The sequence below is a fragment of the Phoca vitulina genome, unplaced genomic scaffold, assembly GCF_004348235.1.
Source record: "Phoca vitulina isolate PV1807 unplaced genomic scaffold, GSC_HSeal_1.0 scaffold9, whole genome shotgun sequence".
Classification (NCBI taxonomy): domain Eukaryota; kingdom Metazoa; phylum Chordata; class Mammalia; order Carnivora; family Phocidae; genus Phoca; species Phoca vitulina.
This window is the reverse complement of record NW_022589712.1, coordinates 14,578,347-14,595,458: the sequence shown is the minus strand read 5'-3', so window position 1 is coordinate 14,595,458 and position 17,112 is coordinate 14,578,347. Positions and strand designations below refer to the sequence as shown.

The following is a 17,112-nucleotide window of genomic DNA, read 5'->3' as shown; positions in this document are numbered from 1 at the left end:
CCAAATATTCTAGGGAGATAAATGCACCCAAAGTGATATTTTGCCAAAAGAGTCCAGCTATGGTTACACACCACCTGAGGCACAGCTCCTATGGGTGGAAAATACACAGCACTTTACAGTTACCAAAATAAGTAATGCATTCTAGATACAAAGTGATAGGTAAGTGATGTGGCAGAACAGAAATTAACGGAACTTATTTATTTTAATCCAAAGCTAAACTTTGGATTTTTCTGTTTTCTTATTTTCCTAATAGGACCTTTTCTTCTATATTTTATTAAACATCTGTATAACAGAGTACACAAACATATCTAGTCACCCAGTGTTTTAGCTTGGAAAACATACACAAAAGATATGTGTAGCCTGATTCTCCTAACCCTCAGAAAACTAGAAAACTGTGCAAAGGAAATTTTTTTTTTTTTTTGAAGGTCAGAGCCTCTCAGTATTATTGCTAAGTTATAAACAAATGCAGGGCCAACCTTCGACATATTAAATAATTCAGCCACCTCAAGCAAATAGCTTCATTTTAACTGTCACTGTTTACAGTACAAAAAACTGGCCTTGGCCCAATGTAGTCCGAGAGTTAAGGAGACTGCTCCTCAGTTCGAGTCACGAAGAGGGAACCTGGAGCCACTAGCCAGGGCACGGACAGAAGGGAGCGCGCTGGCTCCCAGCAAACCCGGCCTTCGCCCTTACTTACCATGACCACAGAGGGGTGGGCCGAGGTCGCGGGGAGGAGCTCCCTGTCCAGGTCCTCCGTCCCCTCCGCTAGCCCCTCCACCTCGGTCACCGTCAGCAGCATGGTGGCGTGCTTGGCTTTCATCGTCAGCATCTTGCACTTGGAGTTCAAAGAGGCGATCTGCTCCTGGTAGCCCTTGATTTTCTGAGCCAGCTCCTGGGGAAACATTTTTCCCCCCAACCGTGTGTCAGAGCAGCATCAAAAGGAAACACAACTAGTAGCGCTCATCTTCCTCCAGCGCTGGCCAATGAAATCGCAGAGCTGCGCCAGGCGGCAGCAGCGGCCGCGGCCGAGAGGCAGGATGTGGACGTGCGAGCGCAGGAGCCAGCCTCCCGGCCGCGCACCCACAGCCCGACCACCGCGCGGCGGGGCTGGAAGGGCGGCGGCGCGGCGCGGCCCGGAGACCCGGTGCCCTGCGCCCGGGGGATTCTGATCCCGGGGGAGGCTCCGTGTGCAATCAGGCACTTAGGGAACGTGAAGCACTGGCAACTTTCCTTAAAATGCCTAAAGAATCTGAAACTGCCAGATGGTTCATGCCATGGAAATTAGGTCATGTGATGACTAAAACTACAAAAACATGCAATGCTCAGCTCTTACCACACGGAATGTATCAAATAGAGCAGTCCTCTGTTACCGAGCGCGTCGCAAAAGTAACCTGCATGTCAATTCCTGGGACCCACGGAGTTGTTTTTTGTAGATAAGCTAAATATTACATATGAAACCCTAATTTTTTATGCATCTTATTCCCACAATAAAGTTTTGTACATTCATCAAATTCTCCCTCATGGACTCCATCATGCCTCACATGTTTCTGATGTTTCCAAACTAGAGCTTTGCAGTCCAGTTCAAATCTAATGGCTTTTAAATTCATTTGTTGTTGAAAAAATGTTTTAAGAGATAGAGGTGTTAAAGCTTTTACCAAGAGCTTACTGAAAATATACTCTGGACAGCACGTAGCTCTCAAAAATCTAAAATATTAAATAAAAATAATCTAAAGTGGTAATTCTAAAATATTGAATTTATATTTTCTTACTTAAAAGATGTATACATGTTTAACAAAAATGAAGATGTCTATTCCAAAACATGAATCCTAAAAGTACCAAACCATTACTTTTTTCTGTTCCTTTTATTTGGCTCTGTTGCCTGAAAAGCTGTCATTTAGCGTTCGCATGTAACATATTTTGTGACAAAAACATTAAATGTCAACGTGTTTAAAATCAATGTTATGTATATACCTACATACACACAGGCATATATACATTTTACGCCTGTCTGTATATATGTATACACATACTATCATTTTAAACACAGTGACATTCAAACTAGAGCTTTGAACTTGGAACTTCAGAAACAAAGTGGATCAACAAACTGGTATATATATATATAATGTGTGTGTATGTATATATGTGTATGTGTAGATATATACACACAGACACACGTATATATCATTTTGTTTCTCCCCTCCCAGCCAAAACTGACTAAATGAAAGGGAAAACAACCCATCAAAACTCAGCCGGTAGCCTGTCTTCTTGACTTCTTCTATAGCACAATAATTTTCAAAGCAAGAATTTAAAAAGTAGAAATCATCACTTCTTTAACTTTTAGAGCTGCAGGTACTTAATTAAACCTAATAGGGTTTGTTTGTTTTTTTTAAATAGTGATTAAACAGCTACTTACTACATCTGACCTAGTGCCCAATACATGGTTACTCTATTTTAATTAGCATGCACATATAGAAGACATCTACCAACTCGGTGGACTTCTTGAATTCTATGTTTTCATAGGACAAATCGCTACGCTTTCTTACAATGGCTTGCCCCATTGGGGTAGATTTGAAGAATCTTTGTGAAATAGCATTAGTTTTAGTCCCTCCCCTTTCCTGCCTACATGGATGGCTGTGTCCCCTCCTGCTACACCCTGCAAAGGTGTGTGCCCGTGCTGACAGCAGACACCACCCATCTCCTAAACTGGAGTTCTCAACTTTATTGTGTATAAAACTCATTTGGGTTGTTTATTAACAACGAAATTCTGGTCTCCACAAAGGATTTTGATTTACTAGGCATTTTATACTTATCCCAAATGACTCCCTTGGAGAAATAGCTCTTTAGAACTTTCTTCTGTAAGACTAAAACCTGTCTATATCATAATAACTTTTTGGGTTGGTGATAAAATCTGCTAAATTAAAATGGAGCCCCACTGGCTTAATGTTTTCCCTATTCTCAGGAAGCATATGTATTTTTAATTTTTACTGGATATTTCTGAAAATGATTACACAGGATGAGCATAAAGAGGTGGGAATTTCAGATACAGTGGCTGTTCTAAGTACAGTGGCTACCCCTCTGTGGGCAGTCTCCCGCACTCTGGAGAAGGCCTTGTATGTAAGGTAAAAAGCAAAGAGCCTGAGTATTCTCTCCTATGATTTAAAAGTGGCAGGATAATTTTTTCAACTTAAATGCAGCATTTAAAAAATTACAGAAAAAAAATGTGAATTCCTTAGAAATGGATAAATTATCAATTATTTTTATGAGTTAAAGTTATCCTTCTAGATACTAGATTCACCTCAAAATTGAAATTCCATTAAAAGCCGGCTGAAAATACAGGAAAAAGCAGCCTTCCACATTCTTATGGTAAATCAGGCTTTCTCCACTGAGCACTTCCCTTCCTGTGTTTGTTTTATACGCACAATGAGTCTCACACAGGACTATGCCATTGTTATTATGAACATGTATTCTAAATCACATGGCAAAACTTACAAATGTCTACACTCATGTTTAGAACTGGAAAGAGAAAATGTGACAAAATGAATGCATCACTGAACAGGAGCCTGGAGGACAGTCTACAGACGACAGTGCTCAGAGCCAACTCTGGGACCCTGGGCAAGTCATTTATTTTCCTGGACCATCATTCTTCTCTTCTGTGCAATAAGGTAGCCCAAAGAGTTTCTGCTGCAGGGGAAAAAATCATGGAATTTGAGGCCACAGATACTGGCTTAGAATCTGGTTTCTATCAGTTACTAGATTTGGGAGCTTGGGAAGTCACAAAAATCAGTTTCTGTTTTCTTATCAGTATAATGGAGATGATTAAAAAAAAAAATCCTTACCTCACAGTGGTGTTATAAAAGATAAGAACTTTGTAAACTGTTAAAAAAACTAAAAAAACTGTAGTAATTACAATTATTGTTATTTTAGACAAGATTTTAAAAATATACACTTTCTGTATACTATGAGAGAAAAGTTGTTACAACAAAATTCTGGATCTTATAAAATGACATTAAAAATAGTTTCAAAATTAATTTGTAATATATAGCCTAATGTATGAATTGTATAAACAATGGTTTCAAATATTTGCATAACATATTTTCACTTAACCAATGGCATAAGAAAATCAATAGTTAACATAGATGATATGTACAGTGTAGAAGTAAATGTAGGTGGGATGTTTGTTTACATCATTTTGTAAATCGTATATAAATGTAAGTACTGATGCATTGGACATGTCAAGAAATTAAAGAACTGCATTTGGAGAGTAGGTAGTGAGATATTTCATCCTTCAAAGGCAACAATTGAATCTTCTGAGAAACTCACTATGATACTTGGCTTGGAAAAATGGTTTGTTGCTCTTATGACAACAAAGTTAAAACAGAGCAGATGAAGAATAAACTAAATATCCACCCTTGGCACAGAGAAATAAGACACCCTTCCCTGCCCTGTTGCTTACCCCAATTCATGATGCTTTGAGCCAGTCCCCAAGGGAAAGAATAAATGTGAGCCATATAGGAATTGACAGGTCAGAAGAAATTCACTGGTAGGTATCAATGGGCCAAGACACTTAGGGTCTATGATCTCTGAGACCAAGTCTGCACAAGGAGTGTTCAAGTCCTAAGTTTATAATGAAGTTATAAATTCAAGAAAGAAGGCATATTTGAAAATGGGGAAGATGGTAACAGACACAATCTGGAAATCAGCAAAACAACATGGACCATACTCTGATTTTGGTGGAAGCAACTGAAATAACCTATATTTGAAAGAGCAAATGATTTTGTTTTTAATATGAAATGTTTCTTCTTTTTGAAGAGAGTGATCAAAGCAGCAAGGCTTTGAGCATTGCTGTTTCTAGCAGGCTTTGAATACCCAGTGGACTATGTTTTGGTGTAATTAACTGTGAAAATTTTGGGTGCAGGAGACAATTGGTGGATCCCAGGTGAGATATGTCATCAGCAACATGTAAAGAGGTTTTGGCCTCAAGGGGAAGACTCAGGCTCCTGGGTCTTGGAAAGGATCAGCAAATATAGTGCTCAAAATGCAAAGACAGTCAGAGAGGCTCCCCAAGAACTGAGCACACTGTGTACGGGACAGGGAAAACTTTTCTCTGTGATTCACTAGAAACCAATTACATGTTCTCAGCAAGTGCCTGCGTTCCTGTCTCACCTCATGCCGAGAAATCTGGGCCTGCAGCTCCTGGATGTTACTGGTGGCCACAGGTTTGTCCTCAATTTCTCTGTGAGCTCCTTCTATCAGCTCCTGGAGGTGTTGCATTTCTTGCTCATACTGTTCATACTGCACCACAGCCTCCTTTGAAAAGGAAAAAAAAACAACACACAATTATCTTTCTATATCAATAACTATGGGAATCATTCTGTGCTGCTGTCTGTAGCGTTAACTGGTATTCACCTGTGTGTCTAGGGAATAAAGAAATGATGGGCAAAATCCCTGGATGATTCAAGTCCTCAAGTTTATGCAGATATTTCAAAGACTTCTCTCTAAAATAGTTTGCTAAGATTATCAACTGACTCAAAATAGCTAAGTGGCTAGATCCTCTCTCTTCTCCCTATTCATGTTGTCCTGAAAATGGCAATGTTATGGCCAGAACAACGTTGTGGTGGGAAGCAGTACGAAAAACATGATTGCTTCATTTTTCCATCTAAGAAATACTAAATATATATATGTAAGGCACTTGTCTAAATGCTGGGGTGGAAGACAAAAAAAATGAAGTAAGCATGACTTCTATCCTCAGGAATTTACTATGTAACAAATTACAAGATAATTCAAGGAGCAAAAATAGTTGACCAAGTTGACCACTAGCTATTTAATGAGCAGATATGTATGAAATTTTTGGATAAAGCAGGTAAAGTATTAGTGGAAAGGAGATATGAGGTGGAGAGTGTCATTCCTTCCTAGTAAATGATTTTTCTCTTATTAGCTAAAGAGATTAAGAGTTACACGTGGGTGTACTTTTCAGGCAAGGAAATGCATTTGGTGCATCAATAAGCTGAAATATGAAAAAAAAATTCTGTAACATATAGTAGCAGTAAAGGCATTTTACAAGGCTTTAGAGGATTCTCAGATGGATAAAAAGAGATAAAAATACATGACTGAAGACAAAATTAACCTTTATAAGTTGTTCTTTACTAAAATATATTGCTCAAAGATAGTGTTCACCAAAGGATATTTTTTATAGAGCTTTCCCCAGGCTTTTGTGGGTGATCCAAATGATAGCATTTCATCTCCTTATTTTAAATAAGCACAACAATCTGTCAAATTTAACACTCTGGATGTGTTTTGATGGCTGAGCCCACACAAGGCTAAGAAAAGAAGCCCATGACGCATTAGCCGTTGCTCTGCCGGCGCGGGGCCGGCGGGCTCCGGCGGCAGGTGTAGGAGCACATGCCTGCATGAGGTTGCACTGCTGGATGGCCGTGTGCTGCAATCGGCTCGCCTCCTGCTGCAGGCGCAGAGCGGCGTGGCAGAGGGGCAAGCTGGTGACCACCTCCTCGGGGATCCGGAGTGCGCTCTGGCAGATCTGCACAGCGTGGACCTTTGGCTTGAGTGACTCCATCTCGGACAACAAGTGCTGAAAGTGCAAGTTCACATTTTACATTTTGTAAAGCACGGGAAAATCGTGTATTTTAATAGCTTATTTCATAAGCCAGAGACGTTTACTAAGTTACAGCTCCGTCACGTGTCATAAACATTTTCCAAGGAATTTTTCTTTAATGTATAGAGTACTAAGACTATAACTGAGTTTAAAAATCATTTTTCCTCACTATCTTCCTTTTTTTTTTTTTTTAAAATATAGCTCCCTAACTCATTTCCTCTGAATTATTTTTGCTTACCAGTCGATGAGAAAGTTGCTCCTTGAGACTAAGACGTCCGACTTCTGGAGAAGTCAAGGTTGTCTGGGCTTGCTCCAAAGCAACTTGTAAGTTTTTTAGCTCGGTTTCAAATTTTTTCATATCCTACAGAGTACAAGCAATATGAATGTCAGTATATAAGCACTTGAAGTTCAAAGTCATAGAAGAGTAACATCGCAGTCAAGAAGGCATTATCAGAGGTGAGTACTACATCTCCACTATAAAACCACCATTTTTTTAAAATGATAGACTTCCCAATTTGAATTACTATTATTATTATTATTATTATTATTATTATTATTATTATTGTTATATTTTACCTTGGCAGCATCTTGGAGATTCTGCAAACGAATTTTGATCATCTGTCGCAGCTCCTCAGACTCCCGTCCCAGTTCTGCCACTTGCTGAGACATTTTTTCTGTGGAGTACACGCTAGCGAGGTACTGTAATTTCTCAATCATTGCTTCCAGATTGCTGTGAATTTCTTCAGATTCTTCTAGCATGGTCTAGAGAGAATTATCAATATTCATGACATTGACAGGTAGGCAGAGATAGACGTATAGGTACTCAATCTGCTGTGGTATAAGACCATCAGACTAGAAGAGAGTGAGATGTTATCCACAGTTCTCATGCGCACTGTGGAGGTTCTGTGTGTCTTATTGTGTTTAACCTTCACACCCCTGTGCCTACTCCCCACCCACTCTTATCCCCATTTCACAGAAAAAGAAATCAAAGTTTAGGAACTGTCAACGGTTTGCCGAGGCCACATGTTATTAAGTGTTGGATCTTAAGGCTCATGCTCTATCTACTGCCCCAGACTGCTCCCTGGTGAGGGTCAGGATGTGAGTATCCCAGGAGCGTCGATGCTCTGACAAGTTGGGCATCTTTGTCAGGTTGCTGAGCCTACTTTTTTCTCATATTTAAACGCAAGAGATGCCTTTCAGCTCTAATTTTCTAAGATCTGAGATGCTTATTGATCTAAGAAATGAAAATAACACAAGAGCATTACAAACAAAAACCTTTGAACACTTGGTTTTAGTGAGACAAAGGGGGTAGAAGCAACTTGAGATACCAAGAAGAATAAAACACAGCCCTCGTCATTCAGGATAGTATCATCTAGTGGGACTAATAATACAAATGGATTGCTAACCACATAATACACATTATATGAGTAGAGTTAAAGAGTAGAAAGGTTAAAGATGACAGAAATGAGATGTGCTCCTACTTGCAGGAAGACTGGGAGAAGGAAGAGCATAAGTAAAGGAACAGAGGTGAGTGAGCACAAAATGTGCAGTTACTGGGATATGTGATGTACAAAGAGGAGAAATGGGAGCTGGGACATTATTCTTAGGCAATAGATCTTTATTTTTTTTAAAATAAAGTACAGTTTTTTTTTCCTCATGAGGAATGCTATATATATATGTATATATATATATATACATATATATATATTAAAGCTTAGAAAATATTGAAAATATAAAGAAGAAAATAAAATACTCCACAATACATCAGAGATAACTTTAAATAGGAGATAACTACTGTTACATTTGGGTATATTTTAAGGTAATTGAGATCATAATATATGTACAATATTCCATCTTTCTTTTCCACCTAACTTTAGAACACATGCATTCTCTCTGTGTACTGTTTTTGGCTAAACATGGGCAGCCTGAACTAAGGCAGGTAAGGAAGAACTCCTCAAAAGAGTGTCTACAGGCTGAGTCCTCTCCTGAGCTTCCGAGAGACCCACAGACAGGCGGTATCCTGTGTCTGTGAGGCACTCAACTCACCCACCTGCCCAAGTCAAAACACCTGGGAGTTGTCCATGGCTCCTCCCTCTCTTTCACCCATATCTAAGAGTCTCCAGAGTCCAGAATTCTAGCTCAGTGATAGCCCTTGATTCTGTCTTCTCTCAACCTCCAAAGAGGGACCCTGTCACTCTCTGTCATAACACTGAAGCCAACTTCCATGCTGTCTTACCTTCATCAGTCTATTTTCCACAGGCTGCTAAATCGTCTTTCTTAAAATACAAGCCTGAATTTGTCGCTTGCCTGAAGAATATCTGTCAAAGGCTTCGGAGGGACTGTAGGGTAAAGCCCAAGTTCTTAACAGGGCTTTTGATCTTTTCTCTTCTCTCTCTATTCTTACCTCTTAAGCTTCTTTCCAGCTCTCCTCCACACCTCCTCCCCGTAGTGCCCCCTCCACTGCACCAGAGCACCCCTCACTCTTACTACAGGGATTTCGACATGCATTTTTGTCTAAAATGCATTTCACACAAGTAGGCAGCCTGTCATTCAGGACTCAGGCGGGACTTACTTTTTCCTAACAAGGCCTCTTTTAACTTCCCCTAGACCCCAGGCAATGTGGGTGGAGCATGCTCCTATGGGGTCCCTCAGCACTTTGATCCCTCATTTCCAGCACTTATCACACTGTTTGTAATTGTCTAGATCTGTCTTGTGCCTCTTTTATCAACTCCCTGGGGCAAGAACAGGGAATATTCTTTGTATTTTAAATTGCTAGCTTTGGAAAGAAAGCATTCTATAAATGTTTGTTGAATAAATAAATGAGTGCAGGACCTACTTAAAAAAAAAAAAAAAAAAGCCTTGATGGTCATTTTAAAGACTACATTTATACTCTATTATATCCAAAATGTCATTCAGAAAAGTGACTTGACATTTTCTTTAAAATTCCACTATAGGGGTATCTAGGTGCCTCAGTCATGATCTCAGGGTCCTAGGTCTTTAGTCACCTCTGCCTTTGGCTTAGGTCATGATCTCAGGGTCCTACGAACGAGCCCCATGTTGGACTCCCTGCTCAGCGGGGAGACTGCTTCTCCCTCTCCCTCTGCCCCTCCCCTCTGCTCCTGCTCACTCTCTCTCTCAAATAAATAAATAAAATCTTTTTTTTTTTTTTAAAGATTTTATTTATTTATTTGAGAGAGAGAGAATGAGAGAGAGTGAGTACATGAGAGGGGGGAGGGTCAGAGGGAGAAGCAGACTCCCTGCTGAGCAGGGAGCCTGATGTGGGACTCGATCCAGGGACTCCAGGATCATGACCTGAGCCGAAGGCAGTCGCTTAACCAACTGAGCCACCCAGGCGCCCCTAAATAAATAAAATCTTAAAAAAAAAATTCCACTATAGTGGGGCACCTGGGTGGCTCAGTCGGTTAAGGATCCGACCCTGGGTTTCAGCTCAATTCATAATCTCAGGGTCATGAGATCAAGCCCTGTGTCAGGCTCCATGCTCAGCATGGAGTCCCCTTGAGATACTTTCCCCCTTTCTCCCTCCCCCTCTACTCACCCTCCCCCCCCCAAGTCCCCCACCCTGGCTCACACTCTCTTTCTCTCTCTCAAATAAATAAATAAAATCCTTAAAAAACAAAATTCCAGGGCGCCTGGGTGGCTCAGTTGGTTAAGCGACTGCCTTCGGCTCAGGTCATGATCCTGGAGTCCCTGGATTGAGTCCCGCATCGGGCTCCCTGCTCGGCAGGGAGTCTGCTTCTCCCTCTGACCCTCCCCCCTCTCATGTACTCGCTCTCTCTCTCATTCTCTCTCAAATAAATAAATAAAATCTTTAAAAAAAAAATAAATAAAAAACAAAATTCCAGTATAGTTATTAATACCACATATTTTCTACATTTTGGATTATGGAGTAGTAACATTTTGATGATCATGATACATTTTGCCAATTGTTTTTCAAAAAGTTTTTAACAAGTAACCTTCAGAGTTGAGAGTTCTCACTTCTTTAAATATGAACCTCAAATAACTTTTTTTTTTAAAGATTTTATTTGACAGAGAAAGACACAGCGAGAGAGGGAACACAAGCAGGGGGAGTGGGAAAGGGAGAAGCAGGCTTCCCACGGAGTAGGGAGCCCCATGTGGGGCTCAGTCCCAGGACCCTGGGATCATGACCTGAGCCAAAGGCAGGTGCTTAACAACTGAGCCACCCAGGTGCCCCACCAAATAACTTCTAAATGGTGTTAATTTGATAGAGTGTTCTCTCTCTTTAAATTTTCGTTTCTAGATTTCTAATGAGGTTGAATATTTTTTTCATTGTTTATAACCAATTGTAACTTAAGTCTTGTCTTGAGTGGTATAAGAATGATTCCAGAAGGGTATGCAAGATTGATTAGAAAAGAACGATTATGTACATAGGGAAATTAATTAGCATTTGTTAAAGCATTCCAAGAAGGAGAAAATGGGGCTTTGACCTAGAACCCTGTCCATAGGAATGGAAAAGCAAATGGTTTAAAAGATATGAGTATACATAAATCAGAATAAAAGAGAGAGAATCTAAAATACTTCAGGATATCCATGTAACTAAGTAAAAATCATTCTGTATTGTATTGTAAGCTAACTGGGCTACTAGATATTTGTACTAATTCAAGCTAAAGATAATAAAAGGATGAAATAATTTCCTGGATGATATAACCAGAAGAAAACTTCCGGAAATGAAGTAATGCAGCCACCATGTGATATGGACTCTTTGCTCCTTTCCAGCTGACCCCTACTTCCTCTGGAAAGCCAGACAACCAAGACTAGGCTGAATGCTCAGGAGGCACCCACGTGGCATGTGGTGTGCTTGATATTTGCACATATGTTAAACCATTTGATCCTCCTAATAATTCTGCAATATAAATATCATTTACATCTCCATCTTATTGATGAGAAAACGGAATTCAGAGAGGCAAAATAGTTTGCTCCAAATCACACAGCCCTAAATAACAGAGCTTGGTTTTCCCATCAGTCTGAGTCTGGAGCCTATAATCTTTCCACATGTCACATATCTTCCTGGGGAAGAATTTCCCACCATATCCCCGCATGTGATTGTTTCAAAGAAGCCACAAAAAAAGAGAGACCTGTATCTGGCTGATTATTTGGGGTCTTGGAGAAAGAAAAGTCTAGGGGAGATAGAGGATATTTATTTATTTATACAGTCTAATGAAATCTTATGGGTAGCTACTTTCTTACAAACCTTTGGACAAGTCATTAGGGCTACCTTAGCTTTCTTTTTATCTGGCACCTACAATAATTCTACATCATGGTCCTTTAAATTTTCTGTCAGTCTAGCCAGTTAAATCAAATTGCTCTCTAAGTTACTCTTTGAAAACGTTTTTTCCCAAAGTTACCTGATGTAAAATGTATTGTTCTCGAAGTTGGTGTGCCGAATTCCATGTAATCTTTCCATGTACCAACACTTTAGCTTTCTCAATCCACTTCAAAATGAATTCAAGCATTTCATTGTATTCTTCTAAATGTGATGCTGCCTGAAAAATCATTACCATTCAGATAGCAATTGTAAACTCTGCTTCACGAGCTAGAAATCAGTCTTCTATTTCTCTTCAGATACAATAATCCTAGGGGATCTGTGATATCTAAAGGTATCATAAACAATCATTTCCTTGTTGAAAACCTGTCAAGGACGTCCCAGTGACTTTAGGATAAAGTCCAAGTCCTTAATATGCTTGAATAACTGTCTTTTAAAAATATTCTCTATTCTCATTTCTTAGTCATCTGTCTAGTACCTCTCTACCCCTCCTCCCATACTCCACCCTCACTGAATAAGGAGGTTTTGGTACTATAATTCATTAGTTGCCAAATCATGATTTAGTTTGTCCCTGATTACACAAAAAACACATCATCAATTTATAAAGGTGAATCTACAGTCAACAATTATGATGGATGTGTGACCTGAACATATTAAGTGAAGGGTAAATGCAAGCATGTATATATGTATATATATACAAATATATTTTATGTCTTACATCTTTAAATATATATATATTTTACTTTATATATATATATATATATTACTTTAAGATATTTGAATTCACTCCATACTGATTTTGTAAAACATGTTACTGGATGAGTATTCATTTCACAAAATACTTCTCCAGTTGACAAAATATTCATTCCAAAAGTCCATTTATATGACCATGTTTGTCAATGAACTTATAATATGGTTTGATATAAAATAAAGGCAAGTTTAGATGTAAATTTTAGGAACACAGGTGTGGTATGAAATAAGCTACCCTTAAACTACCCTCATCATTGTCAATATTATCTTTTGATTTATTTCCAAAAGAAAAACAAACACTGAATTTCTGCCTTAGAAGATTTTGATGCCTGGCCTGGAAGACATACCTGACCGAGCTTGGAGAGCCGATTTTCAGCCTGCCTAATGGTCTGCTGGTGAAGTTCAGTCAGTTTTCCTATCTTCTTGGCCAGTGGTTTACCCAGTTGGCCATTCTGTTCTGCGAATTTCTGTACTGCTGCATCTAGTTCTATTAATTTTAAATGACAGCCATCTAATTCCTCTCCTAGCACCTAAATGGAAGCCAAAACAAAAGAGCATGAGACTATAGAAAGTAAATTCCTCCAGATTTTCCAAGATCTAGGGTGATATTTTAAATGACTTTTGTAAATGCCAACTATTATAAAGAATAATTCTACTCTGATCAGGTCATTTCTGTTTCTTTGGTTAGAAAGGCAGAGCAGGCAGGATGTTTTGTAACCCTGGTGTTCATTTCCTGTGAGGCTGAGTGAGAAGGTTAATGTTTTCCTTCTGCCCCACCCAAAAAGGATTCATCACTTAACTCATCAGCAGAGCGAGAACACAGATTTAACCACCAAGACCATCCTTCATTTTGGAATTTTTATACTTATATTCCCAAATCATTATTTGGTCCTTTGACACTCTTCCCTCTTACACACATATGTAGGTACATTTATTAATACACTTCCATTGTAATGATGAAGTAAGTGATCTATGCTGTTATGTTTATAAAATGTCTTACTGCCTGCCTTTGCTAATCAAGAAAGCTTTTTTTTCCCCCTCTATATCCCCAAAATAACTCCAAAAAATAGTTAATTCATTCAGTAGCACCTCTTATGTTTCCAATTCTCCTTCCTTACCTTTTGGTCATTTTTAGCTTGAGCTAAATTATCTGTCTTTGTTCTCAGCTTACTCAGAATAGTTGTGAGATCTTTGGCTATCTTCTGAATTTGCCGGCTGAATTCCTGGCTCATGGTCTTGCTCTGTTCAACTTCTCTTACTTTGTCCTGGATCTAAATAATCAATGAGAACAGCAAAACCAACCATGATTAAAACCGCATAAGTGCTAATGAAAACCTCAATCTTAAGATGTTGACAAGAGACACTTGAGGTGGTTAACACCACTCTGGCGTTGATGGACTTTGTCAGGCCAGCCACGTGCCGTTACTAGCTCTCACGGCTTTCCAGGCAGCTTTGCTTCCCACCACCTTCATACCTCCACTGTCCCTTTCTGCTGCTGTTTCAGCAAAGAAACAAGCAATGCATGTACAGTGATCTATCCATCAAATGTTTATAGAATACTCATTACAAATAATAGTATGTATATAGCTGAGTTTGAATCCTAGGTTCTCCATTTACCAAATTCAGAACACAAATTCCTTTAAGCCTTTTTCTCCATAAAATGGAAAACACTTCCAGATCATTGGAAGCATCTGGATTTGTTTCCAAGCACCTTTTTATAAGTTAGCTGTTGGTGATCTGTTAACTCCTCTTCCAACTTCCCAAGTACATCCCTATAATATATCAAAAAATTGTTAAGCACAGCCAATAAAAAGAAAGGTAAAAAAAAAAATACAGTTAATGTTTATAAGTTTCAAACGGCTTTGGTTTGATTTGAAAACAGTGATATTATTGCTTATAATAAAATGCTTAAGAGAAAACGATAAAGAAATATTTTCTTTATATAAGTGAAAAGCACTTTAGAGGAAACATGCCATTAAAAGAACACTTTTTTGGGGCGCCTGGGTGGCTCAGTTGGTTGAGCGTCCAACTCTTCGTTTCAGCTCAGGTCATGATCTCAGAGTTGTGAGATGGAGCCCTGTGTGGACTCCTCGCTCAGCGGAGAGTCTGTTTGAGATTCTCTCTCTCTCCCTGTGTTCCTCCCCACCGCTCACACTTGCTCACTCTCTCTCTCACATAAATAAATAAATCTTAAAAAAAAAAAAGTACTTCTTTGGCCTTCATTATTTTGAGTTGAGTGCCAACGTAAATGAGATGCATGAGAATAACTCTAATATAGAGAAATTTATCCAGAGAAAAAGAAAAATTAAATTTGAACTTTTTTTTAAGATCTGAACTTTTTTTTAAGATCTGAACTTTTCCCAGTAGACCTTCCAATGTCTAAGAAGAAAAACCAAATAGGCCAATTAAATACTTAAAATAGAAAATAACATTTTAGTTTAGGTCAATATCATGATGTAGTAGCATTGGATTTTGTTGAAATTTTTAAAACACTTCGTATTATTCATTGGAGGGTTCAAAAATGCAGTGTACTTGTATGAATTTTATAATTGCTACAATGTGACACTACTTTCCATTTCACGTAGCACTTTAGAATTAGTGGTATATCTTCTCTTTGTCCCCCATAGACTGCTTTCAACTTAACTGTGCTTTAGCATTATGTCAGCAAGGAGGTCTTAAAACACTACTATGTTTCCATACAGATGCTACAAAAGCTATTTACACTATATGAAACCGTGTCCTCTTTTTGGGACTTAAGATAGAAATCTCCCTCTGATCTCAGTACTATGAATGATTATGTATCTCTTTGTTTAAAAAAAAAAAAGATTTGTTTTAAAATTTATAGACATGGATTGGATTATGTCACATCTTTCTTTGGTCATTGGAAAGCTAGAGTTCATTTGAAGGGCTTTCCTCTAGCAACATTATAGGACCCACCAACGTGCATTTTGGGTAATAACTTCCTCCCTGGCTTTACCTTATTTTTTTACTTTGATTTTCCCTTTTTTCAAATATCTTCACCTACTGAACTTATATTTTGCTGAACTGAAATAACAGCTAGAAGAGTACCTGGCAGGTCCTGAGTACTCAAAAAATTTTTGTTGAATACATGAAATATAGCTTTTAAAAAATTTTAAGTCATCTATTTTAGAAAAAGGTGAAGTAGGTAAGTTATTTTTAATTGCATAACATTATTGTTCATATCTGTGATCATCTGATATGTTTCTTGCCTACAAATAAGACCTCTAATTTAGTATTGTTGTTTTATACTGATAAGTTTTTAACTGTTTCCATGAAGACAGGATTGTGAAAATCAAGAACTGTCAAACAAGAGTACTGAGCCTCTGAAAGAATGGAAAGGCATACTTTGTGCCTCTAGGTTTACCTGATCATGGATAGTTCCCAGGTCCAGTGCCACCTCAGCTAACTGAAGGGACAGTTCAGAAGGTAAGATGGAGTAAAGACCCAGGTACTTATTCTTCTGCTCTTCAGTCATTTTCTCAATGTTCTGTCGGTGATTTGTGACTTCTGTTAGGAGAATCTAAAAAAAATGATCAAAATTAGAAGCTTCTGGGAGCCTGATAAGGAAATTCATTTTTATGGGTACAGAGACAAGACTATGTATTGTTTATCAATATATGAAGTGTGGACTTAGAGAAACATCTTAAAAAAAAAAAAAACTCAAGCCTTTCCTTAGTCTCTGGGGAGAAGTGTGTCCCCTTTATACAGAACAAAAGGAAGTCCCTTGAAATAATACTCAAAGCCTTTTATATGTTACATTTCTGAAAAATTTTAATTCAATACTCACTAAATATAAACAAACATAGCTCATTAAAATCAAGACAACATTTTAAAATGATGGGTATAGGGAATAAGAAGAGTTTGGTACCTGAAGTTCTTCAAGTTGAGCATCTATTTCTATTGTTGGATTCCCCAAATATTCCTTTGTTTCCTGAACCCAAGATTTCACCGAATTGATTTGAGTCTCCACAACTTCTCGCTCCTTTAGCTCTTGCTTTACCACCTTTCCGTTACTCTTCACTTTGTCCTGCATGCTTCGGAAACATTAAAGGGAGAAACCAGAAGAGGATTTGAAATGAAAGGAAGTCCCTAATCAATGACATAATGTTATCAAAAACAGACATTAAAAAAAACTAAAGCCTCATATCCTTTTTTGCAAATAAAGACACTTCCCCAAATTCTGAGATAATGTTCAGTAACACTTAAGCCAAGTACAACAGAAGAATATATGTCATATGAAGTCAATGATTTATCCCTGGAAAACTGAGAGTTGACACACTCCCAAGCCACTAAATTGCAATGAATTTTCCTATCTTAAACAATTGGAGATTGTTTATTTATTTCCTCTTTGGAAATCTACTCAAATGGTGCAGAATCATCAGCACTTAAAAGTAATGTGTAATTGGAATGTTTGTGGCTATTAGAAGCC

The 17,112-nt window shown here is 38.4% G+C and overlaps 1 protein-coding gene across 15 annotated transcripts in view; it reads right to left on the bottom strand.

Moving 5' to 3' along the window:
• The window catches only part of SYNE1 (spectrin repeat containing nuclear envelope protein 1), a 437,497-nt gene that overhangs the window by 154,375 nt on the left and 266,010 nt on the right, over window positions 1-17,112 (bottom strand). For all 15 annotated transcript variants that reach the window (XM_032407632.1, XM_032407640.1, XM_032407639.1 and 12 more), the window contains 10 exons: window positions 16,552-16,717; window positions 16,048-16,203; window positions 13,781-13,933; window positions 13,010-13,192; window positions 11,995-12,132; window positions 7,187-7,372; window positions 6,849-6,971; window positions 6,404-6,586; window positions 5,164-5,307; window positions 698-892 (listed from right to left, as the gene is read on the bottom strand). In XM_032407632.1, coding sequence (XP_032263523.1) covers window positions 698-892; window positions 5,164-5,307; window positions 6,404-6,586; window positions 6,849-6,971; window positions 7,187-7,372; window positions 11,995-12,132; window positions 13,010-13,192; window positions 13,781-13,933; window positions 16,048-16,203; window positions 16,552-16,717 — 1,627 coding nt within the window. The remainder of the gene's footprint in view (window positions 1-697; window positions 893-5,163; window positions 5,308-6,403; window positions 6,587-6,848; window positions 6,972-7,186; window positions 7,373-11,994; window positions 12,133-13,009; window positions 13,193-13,780; window positions 13,934-16,047; window positions 16,204-16,551; window positions 16,718-17,112) is intronic.